At 39.7% G+C, this 18,952-nt stretch overlaps 1 protein-coding gene across 5 annotated transcripts in view; it reads right to left on the minus strand.

Annotated features, from left to right (window-relative positions):
- Positions 1–18,952, minus strand: part of NTN4 (netrin 4) — a 117,660-nt gene that overhangs the window by 96,290 nt on the left and 2,418 nt on the right. For all 5 annotated transcript variants that reach the window (XM_006757617.2, XM_015559986.1, XM_015559987.1 and 2 more), the window contains exon 2: positions 17,860–18,389. In XM_006757617.2, the coding sequence (XP_006757680.1) occupies positions 17,860–18,389 (530 nt within the window). The remainder of the gene's footprint in view (positions 1–17,859; positions 18,390–18,952) is intronic.

Consider the following 18,952-nt stretch of genomic DNA (forward strand, 5'->3'; position numbering starts at 1 on the left):
GGCTGAGTAGCAAATGACCTCTGTTTCATGTACATGCACAAGTTACTGATGACATTATTTTCCAGACATTTTCCCCTCTAAGATGTCAAACAAACTCTAACCTCTATTTCTGAGCATCCCTTTTCCCAATTTTATTTTTTAATCCAAATATATTTGAAAGGTTTTTTTGTAACATAAGGAATATTCAGACTGTAAAAGACCTATAGTATTTTCAATGCAGCCATTTGGGAAGAAATGGAGCTGAGTGGAGACAGAGAACTGAGAAGAAAAAAATTAGTCCTCTAAGAGAATTTCATTTTTGTAGCCTTTTGAGCACTCATCTCCAATAATCATGGAGGCATGACTACAGTTCTAATGTCATTATTTTGGGAAATGGAGAGGGGATGAAAAAGTTACTTCTCCAATTGAATAGAATGTTGCGATATTATCTGCATATTTCCATAACATCTGTCATTGTATTATTTAGTCCATGAGAAAATAATATTTCTGGTTCCATGCCAACTAAACTGACAGGCAAACTGACAGGAAAGGCTGAGGTAACAGAGGGGAAGAAAGCTCTGGGGAGGTGGCAGCAGCCTAAATATTCAGCAGCCACCTATGAAACAAATCAGTTTCCCCTCTTCCTACCAATGAAGTGATGAAGGTAACTGGCTAGAAATTAACCAGAATATTTTAAACTAGAGGCCCAGTGCATGACATTCATGCACTGGGGGGAGGGGGTCCCTCAGTCTGGCCTGAGTCCTCTTGCAGTCCGGGACCCCTGGGGGATGTCCATGGGGAGCGGGCCTAAGCTGGCAGTTGGACATCCCCTGAGGGGTCCTTAGCACTGCTGCGGAGGCAGGAGAGGTTCCTGCCACCACCGCTGTACTTGTCAGTCATGAGCCTGGCTTCTGGCTGAGCAGCACTCCTCCTGTGGGAGTGCACTGACCACCAGGGGGCAGCTTCTGAATTGAGCATCTGCCCCCTGGTGGTAAGCGTGAGTCATAGCGACCAGTCATTCCGCTGTTTGGTCGATTTGCATATTAGGGGTTTATTATATAGGGTGGCCTTTAAGGATAACTACCAGGGGACAGTTCCATAGGCAACCTATCTTCCGGGTTACACAGCACCTGCTAGACCGTGTGAAGTAGTTAATGCCTTATCAAGTGGGTTTTTAAAGAAGGAAAGCTACAAAAGGAGCAGAAATGGCACATCACTGAATATCCAGCCTTGAATTTCCACTGTGCCTGGTGCAAGTGCTTGATAAACAGGTGCTTGTGAGTTATGATTACAATATTTCAAATTAATAATCTTGTAAATATGTTATGGTTCCCTAACTGACTTGAACAGGACCTCAAGAAAGACTTTTTCAAGCATATTACTTTAAAAGAACCATTAATCTTAACAACAAACCTGCCATACAAAATCACAAAATATCTATTCTTAACAAAAGAATAGGGAATCCAGGTGAGGGACAGAACCTGAACTCAGCTTGCTCATTCTAATTTCACTACAGAGCAACCTCTTAAGAAAATCACTTGGAAATTCCTCTTTGAGTCTGAAATACCAACAAAGTGTAGGTGGCTACATTTTTTTCAGTTTTGATAAGAAATTTTACTTTAGGCTCATTCTTGTATCTTATCATAACATTGCCATCTAAAAATATCTTTAAAAACTTATTTCCTTATCTAGTACTTGACATTCATAGTATAGTTTTAAAAGAATTTGTAGTGTCACAGTAGATACGTAGGTCTAAAATATGGAATGGAGAGACATAAATTGTCCTTTGTACATCTATTTGTTCATTTTCTCTAAATCTGACTCCCTCCAGTTTATTTTTTACTACCTATGAAGATGACTGGGCTACTATTTTAATAAAAGCTATGTAATTTCTTATATTAACTTTATCAACTATTAAATGACTCAAACTGATGTTCCCTAACTAAATATCTGTCCAAAAGCACTAAGCAAGAATGTAGACCCCCTGATGCTCCTAGAAACATGTGTGTGTTACATGTCGTTGTCAGCTCTGACTCTTGGAGACCTAGGATGTCTGCATTGTCCTGTCCTCTCCAGCCTGTTCAGCTCCTATAGGCACATGCCTGTGGCTTCTTTCATGGAGTCAATCCATTTCATATTGATCCTTCCTCTTTTCCTGCTGCTTTCTATTTTCCCGAGCATTATTGTCTTTTCTTAAGAACCCTGCCTTCTTAGGATGTGCCTGAAGTAGGATAGCTTCAGTTTTGTCATTTTTGCTTCCAGTAATATTTGAGGCTTAATTTGCTCTAGGCCCCACGTGTTCATCTTTCTGGTGGTCCAGGTTATCCATAGATGTCTCCTCCAACACTGTATTCAAATGAATCATTTTTTCCCCCTATCAGCCATCTTTACTGCCCAACTTTCATGTCCCTGTATAGTAATGCATAGCATTATATCCTATATAATAAAAGGGTAATATGCAAATAGACCAAAGGGCAAAACAACCAAACAACCAATCAACATGTAATATGCTAATGATATGCTAAGGCTGCTCAACCGCTTCCTATGACATGCACTGACCACCAGGGGGCAGATAGTCAACTGGTCAACCAGTAGCTATGACATGCACTGACCACTAGGGAGCAGATGCTCTGACTGGTAAGTTAGCTTGCTGTGGGGGTCTGGAGAATCAGGACTGAGCAAGATGGGCCAGACATGCCCTGGAGCCCTCCCGCGGTCCCTCCCTGGCCTGATTGTGCACTGGTGGGGTCCCTCAGCCTGGCCTGTGCCCTCTCGCAATCCGGGACCCCTTGGGAGGGATCCCGCAGGTCACTCCCCTTGGGAGGGCACCAGATGCAGGGCTCATGGCTGGTGAGCGCTGCTGCAGCAGCACGAGCCTCTCCCAATCAGGACTGATCGGGCACGAGCCCGTGGCAGGCACAGTGGGGCCAGGATGAGCAGGAGTGGCAGGTGGGAGCTTCAGGCAGCATTGGACTGTGGCTTTCGGCTGGATCCCTGCAGGCCACCCAGAGGGACCCCACCTGTGCACGAATTCTGCCTCTAGTGGTAATATAAACATTGACAGTTAACCTATGTTAGTATGAGAAGCCACTAACTGATAAATGGTTTGTGTTCTAAAAAAGCCCAGTTGCCTGGGCTTTAGAGTGCATTTTTATGTCTGCTTTTGTTTATTACTGTACCCCTAGAGCCTGAGATAGTGCAAGACTCATAGTATGCACTCAAATACTTGTTGAATGACTGATGAACAACTTCACTGATAATGTAATCAAATAATAATAATTAGCACTTATATAGGAGCCACTTATGACACAGATGTATGCCTTATCTTATTCTTTCTGACATTGATTCAATTTACATATGAAGAATCTAAGTTCTCTAAATTAAAGTCATTTAGGCTAGTGTGGGGCATGCAGGGGGCAGCAGATCAATTATTCTCATCATTGATGTTTCTATCTTTCTCTCCCTCTTCCTTACTCTCTGAAACCAATAAAAAATATATTTTAAAAAAAACAAGATAGAGACTGAGAGAAGAGGGACTTATTTGTCTTTTCCCTGCCTTCCCTTTCTTTGTCAGTGAAGCTACTTACATATGTGTAATGGTTATAAAGGACCACTCTTCTTACACCAAAATTGAGGGTTTCTGTCTACCTAGCAGAAAGACTGTCATGACTAGCTGAGCAGTGCCCAATCCATGACCTCTGCTATTGGAGTTGTTTGGATGTAAAGGATTTTCTTCAGTCATTTACTCACCCTTTGGTATAATCTATGTACCCAGAGGTGGATGGGACATTATAGAGTCCTGACACAAACCTTTAAATCTGTACATGAGTCCTGTCTGTAATATCACTCACTGGTGATCATTCAGACTTTACCAAAACATTTCCTGGATGGAAAACTAAAGGGAGCTCACTTTGTCTTTTGGATACATCCAGTTTTTAAGAAAGTCTTTCTTTGGTCATACTCTTGCCTTCTGCCAGTATCAAAGTCCATTTAATCCCTCTCCGAATATCTGAAGAATGTCAGCAATGCCTGAGCATCCATAAATCCTCTCTCATAGGAGAAATATCCCAAGTTAATTGTTCATTATGCAATGAGGTTTCTAATTGATCTCACCAGTCCTATTCAGCTTTCTCTAAATAGAAATATCCTTGGCCTGAACATAATATTCTAGCTATGCTTCAACTGGAGAACACAACAGAAGGACTATTCTCTCCTTTGTTTGGAACATTCTTCTTCAGCGTAGCCTAAGATTGCATTAGCTTTTTTGGTAGTCTTGATATATTGTTGACTCACATTGAAATTACAATCAACTGAAACCCTCAGGTCTTTTTCACATGAATGGCTGATAAGTCACACCTCTCTAGTGATAGTACAGTTGATTTTTTAAAAGAGGAATTTATGTTTACAGCTATTAAATTTAATCTCATAAGTTTTGCTCAAGAATCTTTCATACTGCTCCCTGAGTTGTCTTTCTGATTATGTTGTCCCTACCAGAAGAAATGTTGATGGATTTCCACTACCCACAGGATCAAGTCCAAAATACTTGGTTCACTTGACCTTGCATAATCTGACCTGAGCCTCCAGAGCCAGCTTCATTTCCCCCATCCCTCTCTCTTCCCCACTACCCTTCCATACTGTACTCTCCAGCCATTCTAAGAGTTGACTTTCCTTATACATGTGCACTTTCCCATGGAATTCCCTTCCCTACCTTTTGATTATTATTCATCCTTTACTTAAGAGACAACAATTTAAAAGTCTTGTTCAGACTGTGAACTCCTTGAAGGCAGGATTATACCACAGTGAAGTTCAAGTAACAGGAAAGGGACATAGCTTACAAGATTTTTGGTGGTTGTTTTTTTAAAGTTTTTTTGAGGGGGGGTTTGTTTTGTCAAAGAAAATAATATTGAAACCTCTCTCTTCAAAGCTAGTTTCTCCTCCCAACTCTAGAAATGCAGGTAATTTGGATTTGTCTTACTTGAAATAGCAGTTCTTAGTTAGGGAGAGGGAGTGACAAGCTTGGTGGTTTATCCAAGTGAATCCATAGTGTCCAGAGGCACTGTCACAAGACAGTTGTTTTGCAGAATCACAAAACAATCACCTTCCACCCAGCACAGCATTGTGAAAAGAAGCCCAACTGGGAACACCAAAGAAGCAGAAGCATGAGGGCCCTTATCTAATCATTTCCAATAATCTGATGAAAAATAAAATCCCCAAGGTAACTTTTACATGTACTTTCCACTGTTCTCCAATAGGCAGTGATAGGTTTGTGTCTTTCCACATAATTTAGCTAAGTGAATGAGAGGGCAGTATAAGAGAAGAGCATTGGGAAAAGAAATCATGTGTGCAAGGGTCAGAAGGTAAGAACGAGCCTGGCACCTTGGAGTAATACAAATAGTTCAATAAATACCGCTGGAGGTGAGGGTATAAGAGGCAGTAATGGGAAATAAAGCCAAGGGGCATTCAGAAAGGGCCTAGCATGCCTCATTAAAGAATGTGGACTATGTTATGAGGGAACCGGAGAGTCACTGATGAGTTTTAAGCAGGAAAGTGCTATTTTGGATTTTAAAAAGATCCTTCAGAGTGTGATATAGAAGGTGAACAGAAAATATATTGGGACTCAAGCAAAACAGGCTGGAGAGACCATTTAGGAGAACATTAGTGCAATAATGTATACAGATAAAAAACAATGGTGGTTTGTGCCAGGGTAGCTGAAGGGGTGGAGAGAAGTATACCTATTCAAGGGAGACTCCAGTAGCAAAATGGGGTAGGACTTGGTGAGTGACTGAATTTGGCTGAGGAGAGAAAGAAACTGAGAATGGATCTCTGCTTTTCACTTTGATGGGCCTCTCTGTGTTAGGTTTTTATTTTTATTTTCTCAGTGAGATAAGAAGCAAGCACTTTAACTGAGAGCAAACAATGGGTGTGAGAAGGGGTCTTAGGGAAAAGAGAGACACTGAGTCGCTGAAGGAATGAAAGAGAGCTGAAGAAAAAATGATTTCCAGGGAAGTTTGAGGGCCAAATTGGAGGTTGGAAAGCCTAAATTTGTAGAGCATTTCTCAGTATAAGTGTTATTATTTTTCGTATTAGAGTTCAGCTGTCTGGCTGAAGAACAAGAAGGTGAACAGTAGGATTGATCTAGAATTGGGGTGTGATGGAAAGACAGGGGCAATGGAGTTGAGAGAACTGATAGAAGATTCCAGAGAGAAGATCATGGGAACAGGCTAGGTATCGTGCTCATTTTTGGAGACAAATAGGTATTTTGGGACCAGAGAAGAGATAAAAGAAGTGGTCTAATGTGACATAAATAAATGCTTGGAGGAAACAAATGAAAATTGGGGGGGTGCGGGGGGGTAAGGAATGGCCAGAAGAAATAAATAGAAAAAGACAGGGTACATGGGAAGGGAGGGAGTTGGGAGTTGGAGAACAGGAGTTGACAATCATCTTGTTCTTTGTTTTTGCAAACTATACCTCTTCACTATACCCCTCCCGCAGAGAAAATCCCCCAGTGGCCTTATATTCGTCTAAACCAGCGGTTCTCAACCTGTGGGTCGCGACCCCTTTGGGGGTCGAACGACCCTTTCACAGGGGTCGCCTAAGACCATCAGAAACCACATATATAATTACATATTGTTTTTGTGATTAATCACTATGCTTTAATTATGTTCAATTTGTAACAATGAAATTGGGGGTCACCACAACATGAGGAACTGTATTAAAGGGTCGAGGCATTAGGAAGGTTGAGAACCATTGTTCTAAACTTTGATAATCATCAGAGAGGTAGCTATTGTTACAAAAGGGTGTGCATCCCTTTGGGTATATTGGAATGGGAAATAACAAGGAGGAGGATTCCTGGAGAGTGAGCTGCCTAGTTCTTCTAATAGATCACTGGATGTGTTCTCCATTGACTTTTATTTTGTTTTTGTGGGGTTTTTTTTTGGAGGTGGGGAAGGGGTCAGAGGTTATATTTTTTTTTTGCCGGGGGAGGGGGTGGGGTGGGAGGAGGCGGTCAGAGGTTATTTATTGGGACATGGAATATGAGAGAAATCCAGGCATTGATTACAAAAGGAATTAATGGAAAACCCCAAAGACCTCAGAAGGGTTAGATTGGCTGAAATAAAAAATAATTCTTCATGAAGGTTAAACGGTATAACAAAGTGACTACATTTTCTATCTTCAATTTTAAAACAAAGTCTTTTTCAATAGCAGCTGAAAGATACAGTGTTAGCTCAAATAAACATGATGTCATGCAGAAACCATCTGAATATTTTTCATACTTTTTTGTTTGTTTTAGGAATTGTGGTTATAAAGTATAAAGTGACATCAGCAAACTTAGCGATACTTGGAAAGACTTCTGTTCCTCTGTCAGTTGCAAGACAGTTAGGAAAAGAAGATAAATATGACACAGAGAGAGGGTTGGTGTTTTGTGTTTTTGTTTGTTTGTTTTTGTTCTTTTGTTTGTTAACAAGACAAACTATCCAAGAAATTAGTGTGTTCTATAGCGATTAAGTGAGATGTGTGTGAAAGGCCCAGCACAGTAACTGCCCGTTCTACTGTGTACTGTGATCTCTAAATGTTGGCTTTCTCTTCTCTCTCTTAACAGAACAATTAACCATTAATATAGTAAACACTAATTAAAACATTAATAAGACATATCTTGACATTTTAAACACTTAAATGAGATTATTACATAGCTCTCATGCCTTAGGTAGACACTCTCCACCACATTCTGCAAATCAAAGTTTACAACATACTAAGCAGAGGAAATGTGTACAATGCTATCTTTTAATTTCATTTTCAGTACTGTGATGACCCAGGGGCATTCCAAAATTAAATTGCTCCTATAGTTTGAATTCTGAGTCTAAAAAGAAAGAAAAAACAAGTTGGATGAGTTAAAATGAATACAAGGCCCTTAAACCTGAAGAGATTTTTGAAGGCCCCCTAGAGTCAACATTTCTCTTTCAGCATGGTATTTTCAAAGATATCTTTCTCCATCTATCCTGTTTCCTCTCTTCCGTCATCATCTGTTATCCAATCAGTGCTTTCCCTTTCCCCTCTTTGTTTTGGTTTGTCTTTTGAAAGCTTCACGTTGCAGCTCTTATGCATTCTCTCTCACTTGTCATTTTAGAATGCACACCTACTGTTCTGACTGTGGTAATTCAATGTTATTCAATTCATATTGCTGCTTAATTAAACAACTGTTGGGCAAATAGATTGGTGAGACTGGCTTGCGTGTAAACCTTGGCCATTTCAGAAGTGTTTTTGGTAATGGCAGTTTGATCCTGCCCTAGGCTCAGCACTTGGAGTTTCCTCTTTCCTATCCACACCCACTCCCTTGATGATCTCATCCAGTTTCACAGCTTTAAATATCATCTCTAAACTGATGACTCCTAAATTTATATATTTAGTTCAGATCTCTCCTCTGAGCTTTAAACGCACAGATCCAACTACCTACTGAGTGTCTCCACTTGGATATCTCATAGGCAACTCATACTTAATGTGTCCAAAAAATGAGCTCTTGGCATCTCTCTCCAAGTCTGCTCCCCCTAGAATCTTCTCCATCTCAGAAATGGCTGTTCTACTCTTCCAGGTGCTCAGGCTAAAAACATCCTTACTACTCTCTTTCTCTCACACTCCACATTCAACCTTTCAGCAAATACTATTGACTCTCTCCATAAAATAGATCCAGAACTCAACCACTCTTCACCATTTCCACGGCTCCCCTCTGTCCATGCACCATTAAATCTAGCCTAAATTATTTCAATATCATTCTAACTAGTCTCCCTCCTTCCCACTTTGATCTTTTCTTAACATACAAATCAGAGTGATCTTATTCAAAATATATTGATTATATCACCCCTCTACTTAAAACCTCAAATGGTCTCCAGTGTCATTCAGAGTAAAAGCAATGGCCTTCAAATAATCACTTATGGTTCAAATTGGGACCAATTTAAAAATGAAAGGGGATGTTAAAAATAATTAACAGGCTTTAACTGATCTAGGTATAAATTTGGGTCATCCTGGGTATCTCCTTACTTACAGTACCCCATAATCTCTGACCCCTGACCTCACCTACTACACTGTACTTTGACCCTTCTGACTCCACACTAGCATCCGCACAGTTCTAAGGGCACCAGGCAGACTTCCTCAGGGCCTTTGTTCTTTCCCTGGATGTGCTCACTGCTCACTTCTCTTTCTTTCAGGTCCTATTCAAAAGTCTCAGTGAGGCATTCCCTGAGAGCTCTATCTAAACATTAAAAAAAAAACCAACAAAACAGCCCTCCCCACTTTCTAGCTCCCTTCCCTGCTTTATATTTTTATTTACACCTATCACTACCTAACATTCTATATATTTTACATTCTTTAGCACCTTACATTTAGAATATAAGCTCAAGAGCAGAAAATTTTAACTTCTCTGTATCCCCAACTCCTGAAATAGTGTCTCGCACATAGTAGATACTTTACAAATATTTGTAGAAAGGATGAATGAATCATGACTACTTTGAAAAGATTAATACTTAGATGTATATCACCCCACACAGTTAATAAACAGTGTTATGATTGTATAGTTAGTTCTTTTCATGTAATTCAATTCAACAAACATATTTTGGACATTTTTGCCTTGTAGGGGAAGTGTGCTAGGTGCAGAGGTTGGAAGGGACATATACAATGATAGAAGGGACAAAGTTGCTCAAGAAACAAACCTACAGGAGTAGAAGAGATAGGGGACATGATGTTTCAGCTACATGTGAGTGACACAAAGTGCATGGCAGTGCAGAGGAGGGAGAGATTACATTTACCAACTTTTCAGACACTGTAGTAACTTATATATTCTTTGGCATGATTCATTTCCCTCATCTTCCAGAGCCCCAACTTCTAATAACCCCATTATAATATGTAGGGTTCTCCATTACATGTATGCCCAGATATACCCGACTTCCAGGTGCGTACTCCTCAACTGTTCTTCATTGTCCAGCCTTAATTTTTCAATGTAATTCATTAATTACTAACCCAGCATTTAAAATCCTCTATCTCAAAGTTTCAAGACTATTTTAACCAAATATTGGCAAAGTTAAACCATTGAATCAGACAAATACTAAGCAAAAAGATGCTAAATAGATTTTTAAAAATAGCTATAAAGAAGGCATTTTTGGAGGAAAAAAATCCTCTTTTGAAATCAATAAATCAAAGTTTATTGATTTGATCTCTGGGGTTATTCTAATTTTTATGTCACATCTTTAAACACTTTTAATTGATAACCACCCTGTGGGTTTTCTTTAAACTAAAGGTATTTTTGGGAAATGCGCTGTTATAAATCTCTAGCCTCACCCCTATAGGAAAGGTATACAGCCCCAGGGAGTGGATAATTGAAGCACTCTAAACAAATATACACAATATTCTATTTTTCAAGGAAGTTCAACAAAATTGTAGCAGAGAATATACTTCAAAGTAAAACATTAATACATAGGATGACTAAGTTAGAAAAAGTGCTTAAAGCAGTTGCTGTCTTGATAAAAACTATTGTACTCCCCTCCCCCCTAAAACAAACCAATCAAATAAAACTATGCAAAGTAGTATAGAAGAACTTTGATACTCATTCACATTTAGCTCATTTTAAATGCTCTAAGTGCAAACAATCTTTATTTGTTGTAGATAATTTTCCTATCAATGTAAAAACATCTACTTTTTTATGCAAAGTTCATGCAACCATTTACAAATTATCAGTTAAACAGTAAGTGGTATATAATACCTAATAATTGCTATAGCAATTTAATTTTAGTATAGGATTTGGTGCTTTTTTATATTTTGGATTTATAATAAAGCTTAATCATATAAATGATTTCAAGGCAAGCTAATAATCCCAGCTCTGGCTCAGGTTAGCTATTATTTATTTGATTCTGAACAGGTTACTTAGACTCACTAAGTCTCAGTGTCTTTGTCTGTAAAATGGATCTAATACTAATTCTTGTGAGAATAAGGGGTACAGTGCACTTTATAGGGCGCCTGGCACATGAAAGGCTTCAACTGATATTAGCTGCCACTAGGATTCCTGACCATTGATGCTGCAGAAAGAGGCATGCGCAGATTTCAGTGACCGAAGAAATAGATGACCAATTAGAAAATAGTCCTACTCATGTACTACTTTGCTTTATCTTTTAAGTTTAAAAATCCGAAATATTGCTTAGCACATTATAACTGTAAATACCTGTATAAACCTGAGTAAGTCATTTATCATTTTCTGCACACTTGTGCCATACTGACTTTATCATGAGGTATTGAAACATAATCTTTCCAATGGCCTAAAGCAGGGGTGGGGAACCTTTTTTCTGCCAACAGCCATTTGGATATTTATAACATCATTCTTGGGCCATACAAAATTATCAACTTAAAAAAATTAGCCTGCTATATTTGGTCACACACTTAATTAACTCACCCCTAATGCCTTGGCAGGGCCAAACCAATGATTTCACGGGCCTTATATGGCCCGTAGGCCGGATGTTCCCCACCCCTGGCCTAAATAGACAAATAAATACTTGAATCTTGAAAGGCATATTATCTGTACAACATATTGGGGAAATTAAGCATGTACTATATCATGTTATTTAATAAATCAGTCTATAAATTGCAATATTTACTCTCTTCCCCAGTAGATTATAAGAACTGTGAAGGAAAGGAATGCATATAGGTTTTGTATCTTTCACACTACCTGGCATGGCACAAAGGAAGTTTAACCTAGCGCAGATAGCACTGGGCTTGACATCAGGAAGTACAGCTTTCAGCTGAGTAATTGTACACAAATCAGTCACTTAACTTTCTTTAGGCTTCAGATTACTCATCAGTCATATGCTTTTCCATCGATGACATTTAGCTTCCTTTTCTCATTCTAAGAAACACTAGTCAGAGGGATTTTGACCAATGTTTGTCATTTTAACACACAACTTCATTTTCCCATATCTATAGATGGGAAGAAATGAAACCCTTAATTGCAGATTTTGTTCGCTCCTGAAAACTTGCCAGGAGCTCAAAGTTCTTATCATGGTTTATTCTATCAAATCTTTTAATCACTTTCAAAACAGCAAGCCCTTCCCTGCCATCCCTTACCCTGTTTTATTTTCTCCTTAGTTCTGATTTACCATCGCACTCTGACATACTGTATATTTTACTTAATTATTTGTTCTCTATCTTCCCCTTCCCTCCACTGAAACCTAAACTTCATGGGGACAGGAATTTTTTTCTCTTTGGTTCCCTGCTCTATCCCCAGCATCTGGAATGGGATCAGACACAGAAACTCAAAGATTACTTGATGAATAAATGGATGAATAAATATTATTTAAGATCTTTCATTAATCGCCTTTCCTCAACCACAGCTTATGCCCTATTATTACCAACTCAGCTTCTCCATGTAGATCAGGGTTTCTGAATCATATCCCCTACCCAAGCACTTCATTCCTCCATCTGTATCATGTAAAGATATTCTCCTACCCACCCCTGCTTTTATGCCATTCTTGTGTTCATTCATTCAGTTACAGATTTACTAATTGCCTACTGTGGCCCAAGCAAATGCTGGGGATAAAGGGGTAAATAAGACTGATGCAATCCTTACCCTATTTAACAATCCTTGCCTAGTGCTTCATATGAGACCCCAACCCCCTCTGTTCTTAGCTTCTCTGTGCTGCTGCCTCCCATAAAATATTCCATATTTATAATGCCCTGGAAAAAAATATCCATGCCGTTTGGTTGGTTGCTATCCAATTCTGAATAGAGTTCTTCTAATAATAAGTTAATAGAACAGGGAGCAAGTGGTGGTAACTTCTAAGGAGATGACAACTATATCCCTTTAGAGTTGCTTTGGAGTCACTGAAACGATGCTGTTTCCTAAATAGTGATAATTGAAATTTCAGTTCCATGAGGCCTGACTGTGTGGGCCCTAAAACAGCTTGCGACATCTCCCCACTTACTTGTTTTCTGTACCCAGAGCTAATCTGAGGTGCTTCTTTTCATCCTGAAAAAGCCTAATTAACCTATCATCTTTAGCTTCAAGGTGATTATTATTTATTGCTCCAACTAAATAGGAGACTAAGTCCCCAACTGACAGAGGGCCTTGATGTCTAACCATGCCAAGCACCAAGCCTGTCTGGGTCTTTTAAAAAAATTATTGAGGTATATTTGAAAATTAAGAATTATTTATTTACAGTGTGCAATTTGATCATTGGATATACATATACTAGTACATTGTGAAATAATCACCATTTTCAAGCTAATTAACATATCCATCACCTCAGATCATTACTTTTTTGCATGTGTTTAGTGAGAACACTACGATCTATCCTCTTAGTAAATTTCAAATCTCTCTATATAAAAGCCTAAGAGACCATTACGACCGGTTGACTGAATGACCGGTCGCTATGATGCGCACTGACCACCAGGGGACAGATGCTCAACACAGGAGCTGCCCCCTGATGGTCAGTGTGCTCCCACAGCCAACCTCCTGTGGCCAGCCAACCTCCCGTGGTCCCTCCCCCAGGCCAGCGGCCCTGAGGGGCCCCGATGGGGGCCAGCCAGCCAACCTCCTGGCCCCAGTAGGCCCCATCTGGACTTGGGCAAGATAGGTTCCGATCGGCCTCGATCTCCGGCCAGGCGGAGGGAACCCACCCGTGCATAAATTCATGCACCGGGCCTCTAGTATACAATAAAGTCTTGTTAACAATAGTCATGTTTGCTGTTCATTAGATCTCCAGAACTGATTCATCTTGTATAACTGAAATGTTGTACCCTTTGAACAACGTCTCCCCTGGCTGTGCTTTTTGCCAGGATTGTGGGGAGCACTTTATACCTTCACCCAAGCATTTCCCAAGTTGGGCTCTGGGGATCTCTGGAGTTCTGAGAGAGAGCAACTGCAGTTCTAAAAAAAGAGGGTCCCATGGATAAATGAGTTTGGAAGTGTTTCAGCCTATATTTCCCACTTGGGGATACAGGATAAATAATGTGAATATGTATGTATTTATAAATGTTTAATTTTGTTAAGCCCAGTCAGTGTTTCCCAACCTGGTTTGGAATGGAACCTCTATTCCTAGAACACCAGTGACATCTCAGAGGACATTCCTGTTCTGAGGAATGTTGTTGGGCGAATTCTTTCTTACCTTCCTGTCATATACAAATGAATAACAAATTGTTATGAGAGTGAGCAAGGAGAGAGATATGCATATAATCTCTCTGTGAGCAGTTCTTGGGGGTCGATAGTGGAGAAGAATATAGTTTTTATGGAACAAATAATAGACTTAAAGCCAGAAGACTTATGATTTAGTCCTTGCTCTCTGACATAACTAACTTTTACCTCCGAATCTCAATCTGCCCTCCTATAAAGGAGACACATTTTAGGATAGCCCTACCCCATTCTTTGAAACTGCTGGTCAGTTTAGGAAGTGTTGTGTTTTTTTTAATATATTTTTTTTATTGATTTCAGAGAGGAAGGGAGAGGGAGATAGAAATATCAATGATGAGAGAGGCTCATTGGTCTGCTGCCTCCTGCACACCCGCTACTGGGGATCAAGCCCGCAACCCAGGCAAATGCCCTGACCAGGAATAGAACCGTGATCTCCTGGTTCATAGGTCGACACTCAACCACTGAGCCACACCAGCCAGCCAGGCAGTTTAGGAAGTTTCTTTATAGCAGACTTAACTTTGATTTTAAAAGTATTCTTCTGGCCCATCTGGCATGTCTCAGTGATTGAGCACTGACCTGTGAACCAGGAGGTCATGGTTCAATTCCTGGTCAGGGCACATACCCAGGTTGTGGGCTCCATCCCCAGTGGGGGACATGCAGGAGGCAGCTGATCAATTATTCTCTTTCATCATTGATGTTTCTATCTCTCTCTCCCTCTCCTTCCCCTCTGAAATCAATAAAGATACATATTATTGCCCTAACCGGTTTGGCTCAGTGGATAGAGCGTCGGCCTGCGGACTCAAGGGTCCCAGGTTCAATTCCGGCCAAGGGCATGTACCTTGGTTGCAGGCAAATCCCCAGTAGGGGGTATGCAGGAGGCAGCTGATCGATGTTTCTCTCTCATTGATGTTTCTAACTCTCTATCCATCTCCCTTCCTCTCTGTAAAAAATCAATAAAATATATTTTAAAAAAGATACATATTATTTAAAAATTAAAAGTATTCTTCTGGGTGGATTTTTAGGCCTACAATTTTAAAGTCCTCTTTCGGATGACTGGTGCCTTCAGTTCTGTAAATGTAGGTATCTGGTGTGTTAGACATGAAACTACAGGCTCTCTAAGGCCTGAAAAGCCCAAAGAAGTATTTTGGAATAAACAATGGAAATAAATTAAGTATGAGATATATTTATCTTAGCCTAAGTAGTAGGATAATATCTTGAGAAGTCTTAAGTCTTATATAGAATGGAGGGAGTTATAGGTCTATAATATTATAGATAAGCAATAAATGAAATTTGAAACTACTTATTTGATACTAGATTCATTGGCTTAGTTTTCTCATCACTCCATTTCCAAAGGTGTAGATTGATGATACAGAGGTGTACTGTGAAATTAATTCATAGCTTAAAACGAATTGATACTCCAGAGCAACATAGAAGAGGTGGGTTAATAATATTTTCTGGGAAGGCTTGCCCTGGTTTTTCCTTTGAGGAAGACTTTCTTCTACTCTCTAATTCAGGAGGGCAATACTCCTTCCCTAACCTGCCCTCTAAAGGGAGGGAATTCCAGATGGTTTAATGTACACTTAAAAATCTTGCTCTCGAGGAAATTAGGTGGCATTTGATGTTTTTTGTTTGTTTGTTTGTTTGTTGTTTGCCATTGAAATATGTCTGTTGAAATAACTGCAATGAAAAAAAATGTAAAAACTAGATTTAAAATGCGACTGTACATTGGAATAACTAACAGATTTTAGTCTTTATCTGCTTTAAATTTTGATGTAAACATTGATGACAATAGTAGTTTGTGTTTTAAAACGATAAGATCTTTGTTTTTACTATAGGTTAACTAAATGTTACCTTAGTCATCTCTAAGTGATTGCTGGGCCACTGTAATACATTCAATATAATGTTTGCTAAGCAAGCATGCCTGCCATCTGGTTACTGAAACTGTATTTTTGCTGCTTCGTAGATACACATGGCCCAGTAGCACTGAGCTGTAGGAAGCTGATATCAGCCTGTGAATCAATTCCAAAGCAATTTGAGAGTTCAAGCCATTCATTTGTTTGCAACACCAAGCAAGTGTTCTCCACATAAGAAAACAAAGAGTCTAACTTGTCTCTTTTTTTTCCTGGTATCTTTAAAAATGCCTATCATGGTAGGGTGCACATGGATTTACAATATTAAGCCAACTTTAGGGACCGTGAAGAAAAGTGGAAAATAGTCTGTGTACTGTGTGTGCCACATCCTTTCGTTCTGGTGCCAGTGGCACTATTCCTGGTCTGCAAAGTGCACACAGAAGAAATAGCTGGATCACATGGCTAAGTCCATATGTGCCTTTGGCAGTGGGGCGGGGGGGAGTTTCCTAAACCCACTTTTCACAAGGCCCCAGGCAAGAATCCCCACCCCCACCCCCCTACCCAAACCAAAGGCACAATTATTAGCACTGAGTACAGTGCCTGGGATAGTAGGGGCTCAATAAATGTTACTAAATACTATCACCAGGGAAAACTGCAAATAGAAATATAGATGACTGCTAAAAGAGTGCCTCTCTTAGTTTCTGTAGCCATTGTACTATTGCATTAGATGTATGCCTAACAACTTGTCTGGGCTTTCTTAACCTTTATGCTATTGACATTACGGCTAATAGTTCTTTATTGGGAATGGGAGAGGTGCTGTCATGTGCACAGTAGGAAATTTAGCAGCATCCTGGATTTCACCTACTAGATGCCAGTAGTGTCTCTCTCCCCAGCAAAAATGTCTCCAGACACTGCCAAATGTCCCCTGAGAAGGGGGATGGTGGCAAAATCACCCCTAAGTTAACCACTTATTTAATCTGTGTTTATGACATGTACCAAAATTAGAAATTTCATACTTCCTCTCTGCTCTTTTTTATAAATCAATATTTCTGAAGGTATTTTATTCTCTTAATCTGCTTTCACCCAATTTTCTCTGAAATTTTTCATATATCTGGAGATATATTAGGTACATCTATATAAGTTTAAAAGATCTGTTTCCCCCTTAGGAGAACGGAAATATGAAACAAAGAGAAATCACCCTATATAGAAAAGGGACTAATAGCTAAGGAGGCTGTTTTGCAGCATGAAATTGAGATGGTCTTGGGCCCAGGATAGACCCAAGACCCTGAATTGGTTGATGTATCTGTGAGTATGAAAATAACTTTTGTATCATTAAAAACAAAATCAAAACTACCTTCTTTTGTTTGCCATGCACTCTTGTAATCTTAACAATAAAACTCCACTGTTATACAACATATCCTTCTGACAGATTTTTTTTTCCTCCCTTGGCTTTATTTTTATTTACTTCCTATTTATGTTAACAGTTTCAGGAAGATACCAGCATGGGCTCCAGGAACAGGCTGTCTCAGTAACTCCTGCCCACTTAGAAGCACAGTAAGTAGTCCTTCTAACTGATTAAATTACTAGCCTTTCAAACCTCGTAAGCAGAATGATGATATTGAAAAAAAAAAGAAAAAGAAAAATTAAAGTCTTAGAATTCCAACTTAAACCCAGTCAGTGGGCAACCTGCTTGAAAATGACTACACCTCCATGTCTAAGGGCGAGAAATAATTTATGACAAATAAAGCTCATGAAAAATTCTAATTTCATTCATGTTGCTACAAGTATACCTTCATACTTTTAAAAAAATGTGGGCTGGTAACATTTTTCTACCTTATGTACAGTGTAGACTTAAATGTGTGCCCTTACCTCTCCTCCAGTGCACGGGAAGGGACTGGAGTATCTAGAAGTGCAAATAGCTCCCTTCTTGACAACATCATCTTCCAGGCCAAAAGTAGCCGAGCAGTTAGTTGCAAAGTACTTGTAAGGCTTCCATGTCTTCCCAAAGTCCTGGGACCGGTCCAGCACCATGGCTGCCGGCCTGGGGGACTTGAACACCATAATTAGATGAGTGAAGTAGAATTCGGCTTCCAGGTCTAACTGGATCTTTTCTCTGTGCACATCCTCAGCAGACTGCCACCACGTGCGAGGAAACTTGAAGGACGAGTCTGCCATGGCAGCTGGCAGGTGAGCCAGGTGAGGCTGAGCAGCATTGCATTTGTCGCATTTGGGCTGCCGACAAGTCAGATCAGCGTTCTCACTATAGAAGCAGTACAGTTCAGTGGCGTTCTGACCACAGGTGGTGTCTGCCCAGAGTTTTCTCCCTAGAGCCAAATTTCCCATCTGAGGGTTACAGGCTTTCTCACAGCGGGAACTCATTCCAGCTACTCCACTCAGCCCTGGGGAAGGGAAAGCATATGTTATTCAAGACAAACCCATCTGGAAAGCTCTTCTGTCCACCTAGTCCATCTTCAACAGTCAAGTTATCTCTGAAGAGCTTGAGACTTTCAGTAAAGAGGAAATCCTACCAAATTTGAGCATGAATACTACTCTGTATTTATACCTCATTTGTGTATGCAAGTGTGTGAGTGTGCATTTCATGCTCAGATGCAAAATTCACATGAAGGCAAATAAAATCACCTTAGGGAAAGGGCAAAAGGAAGGAAAGTGGGAACACCGGGATAAAGATAACAGGCCTAACCCTTTTCAAGTACTTTGCTTTCTGAACATTCTCTATATTTGAAATATACTTATTTGTTTTTGATATCATGACTTAAATAATACCCCAAACAATAATGTGTTTAAGGTCATCCAACTTAGTCTTTTATGTATAATTTCAGTCATTAGCATTATCTAACATATTTATAAGGATTATAAATATGTTAGGAGGAAATGTTGAATCTATTACATTTTTAAACCAAAAATATGAAGGGACAGCCCTAACCAGTTTGGCTCAGTGGAT

The sequence above is a fragment of the Myotis davidii genome, unplaced genomic scaffold (genome assembly GCF_000327345.1).
Source record: "Myotis davidii unplaced genomic scaffold, ASM32734v1 scaffold13, whole genome shotgun sequence".
Lineage (NCBI taxonomy): Eukaryota > Metazoa > Chordata > Mammalia > Chiroptera > Vespertilionidae > Myotis > Myotis davidii.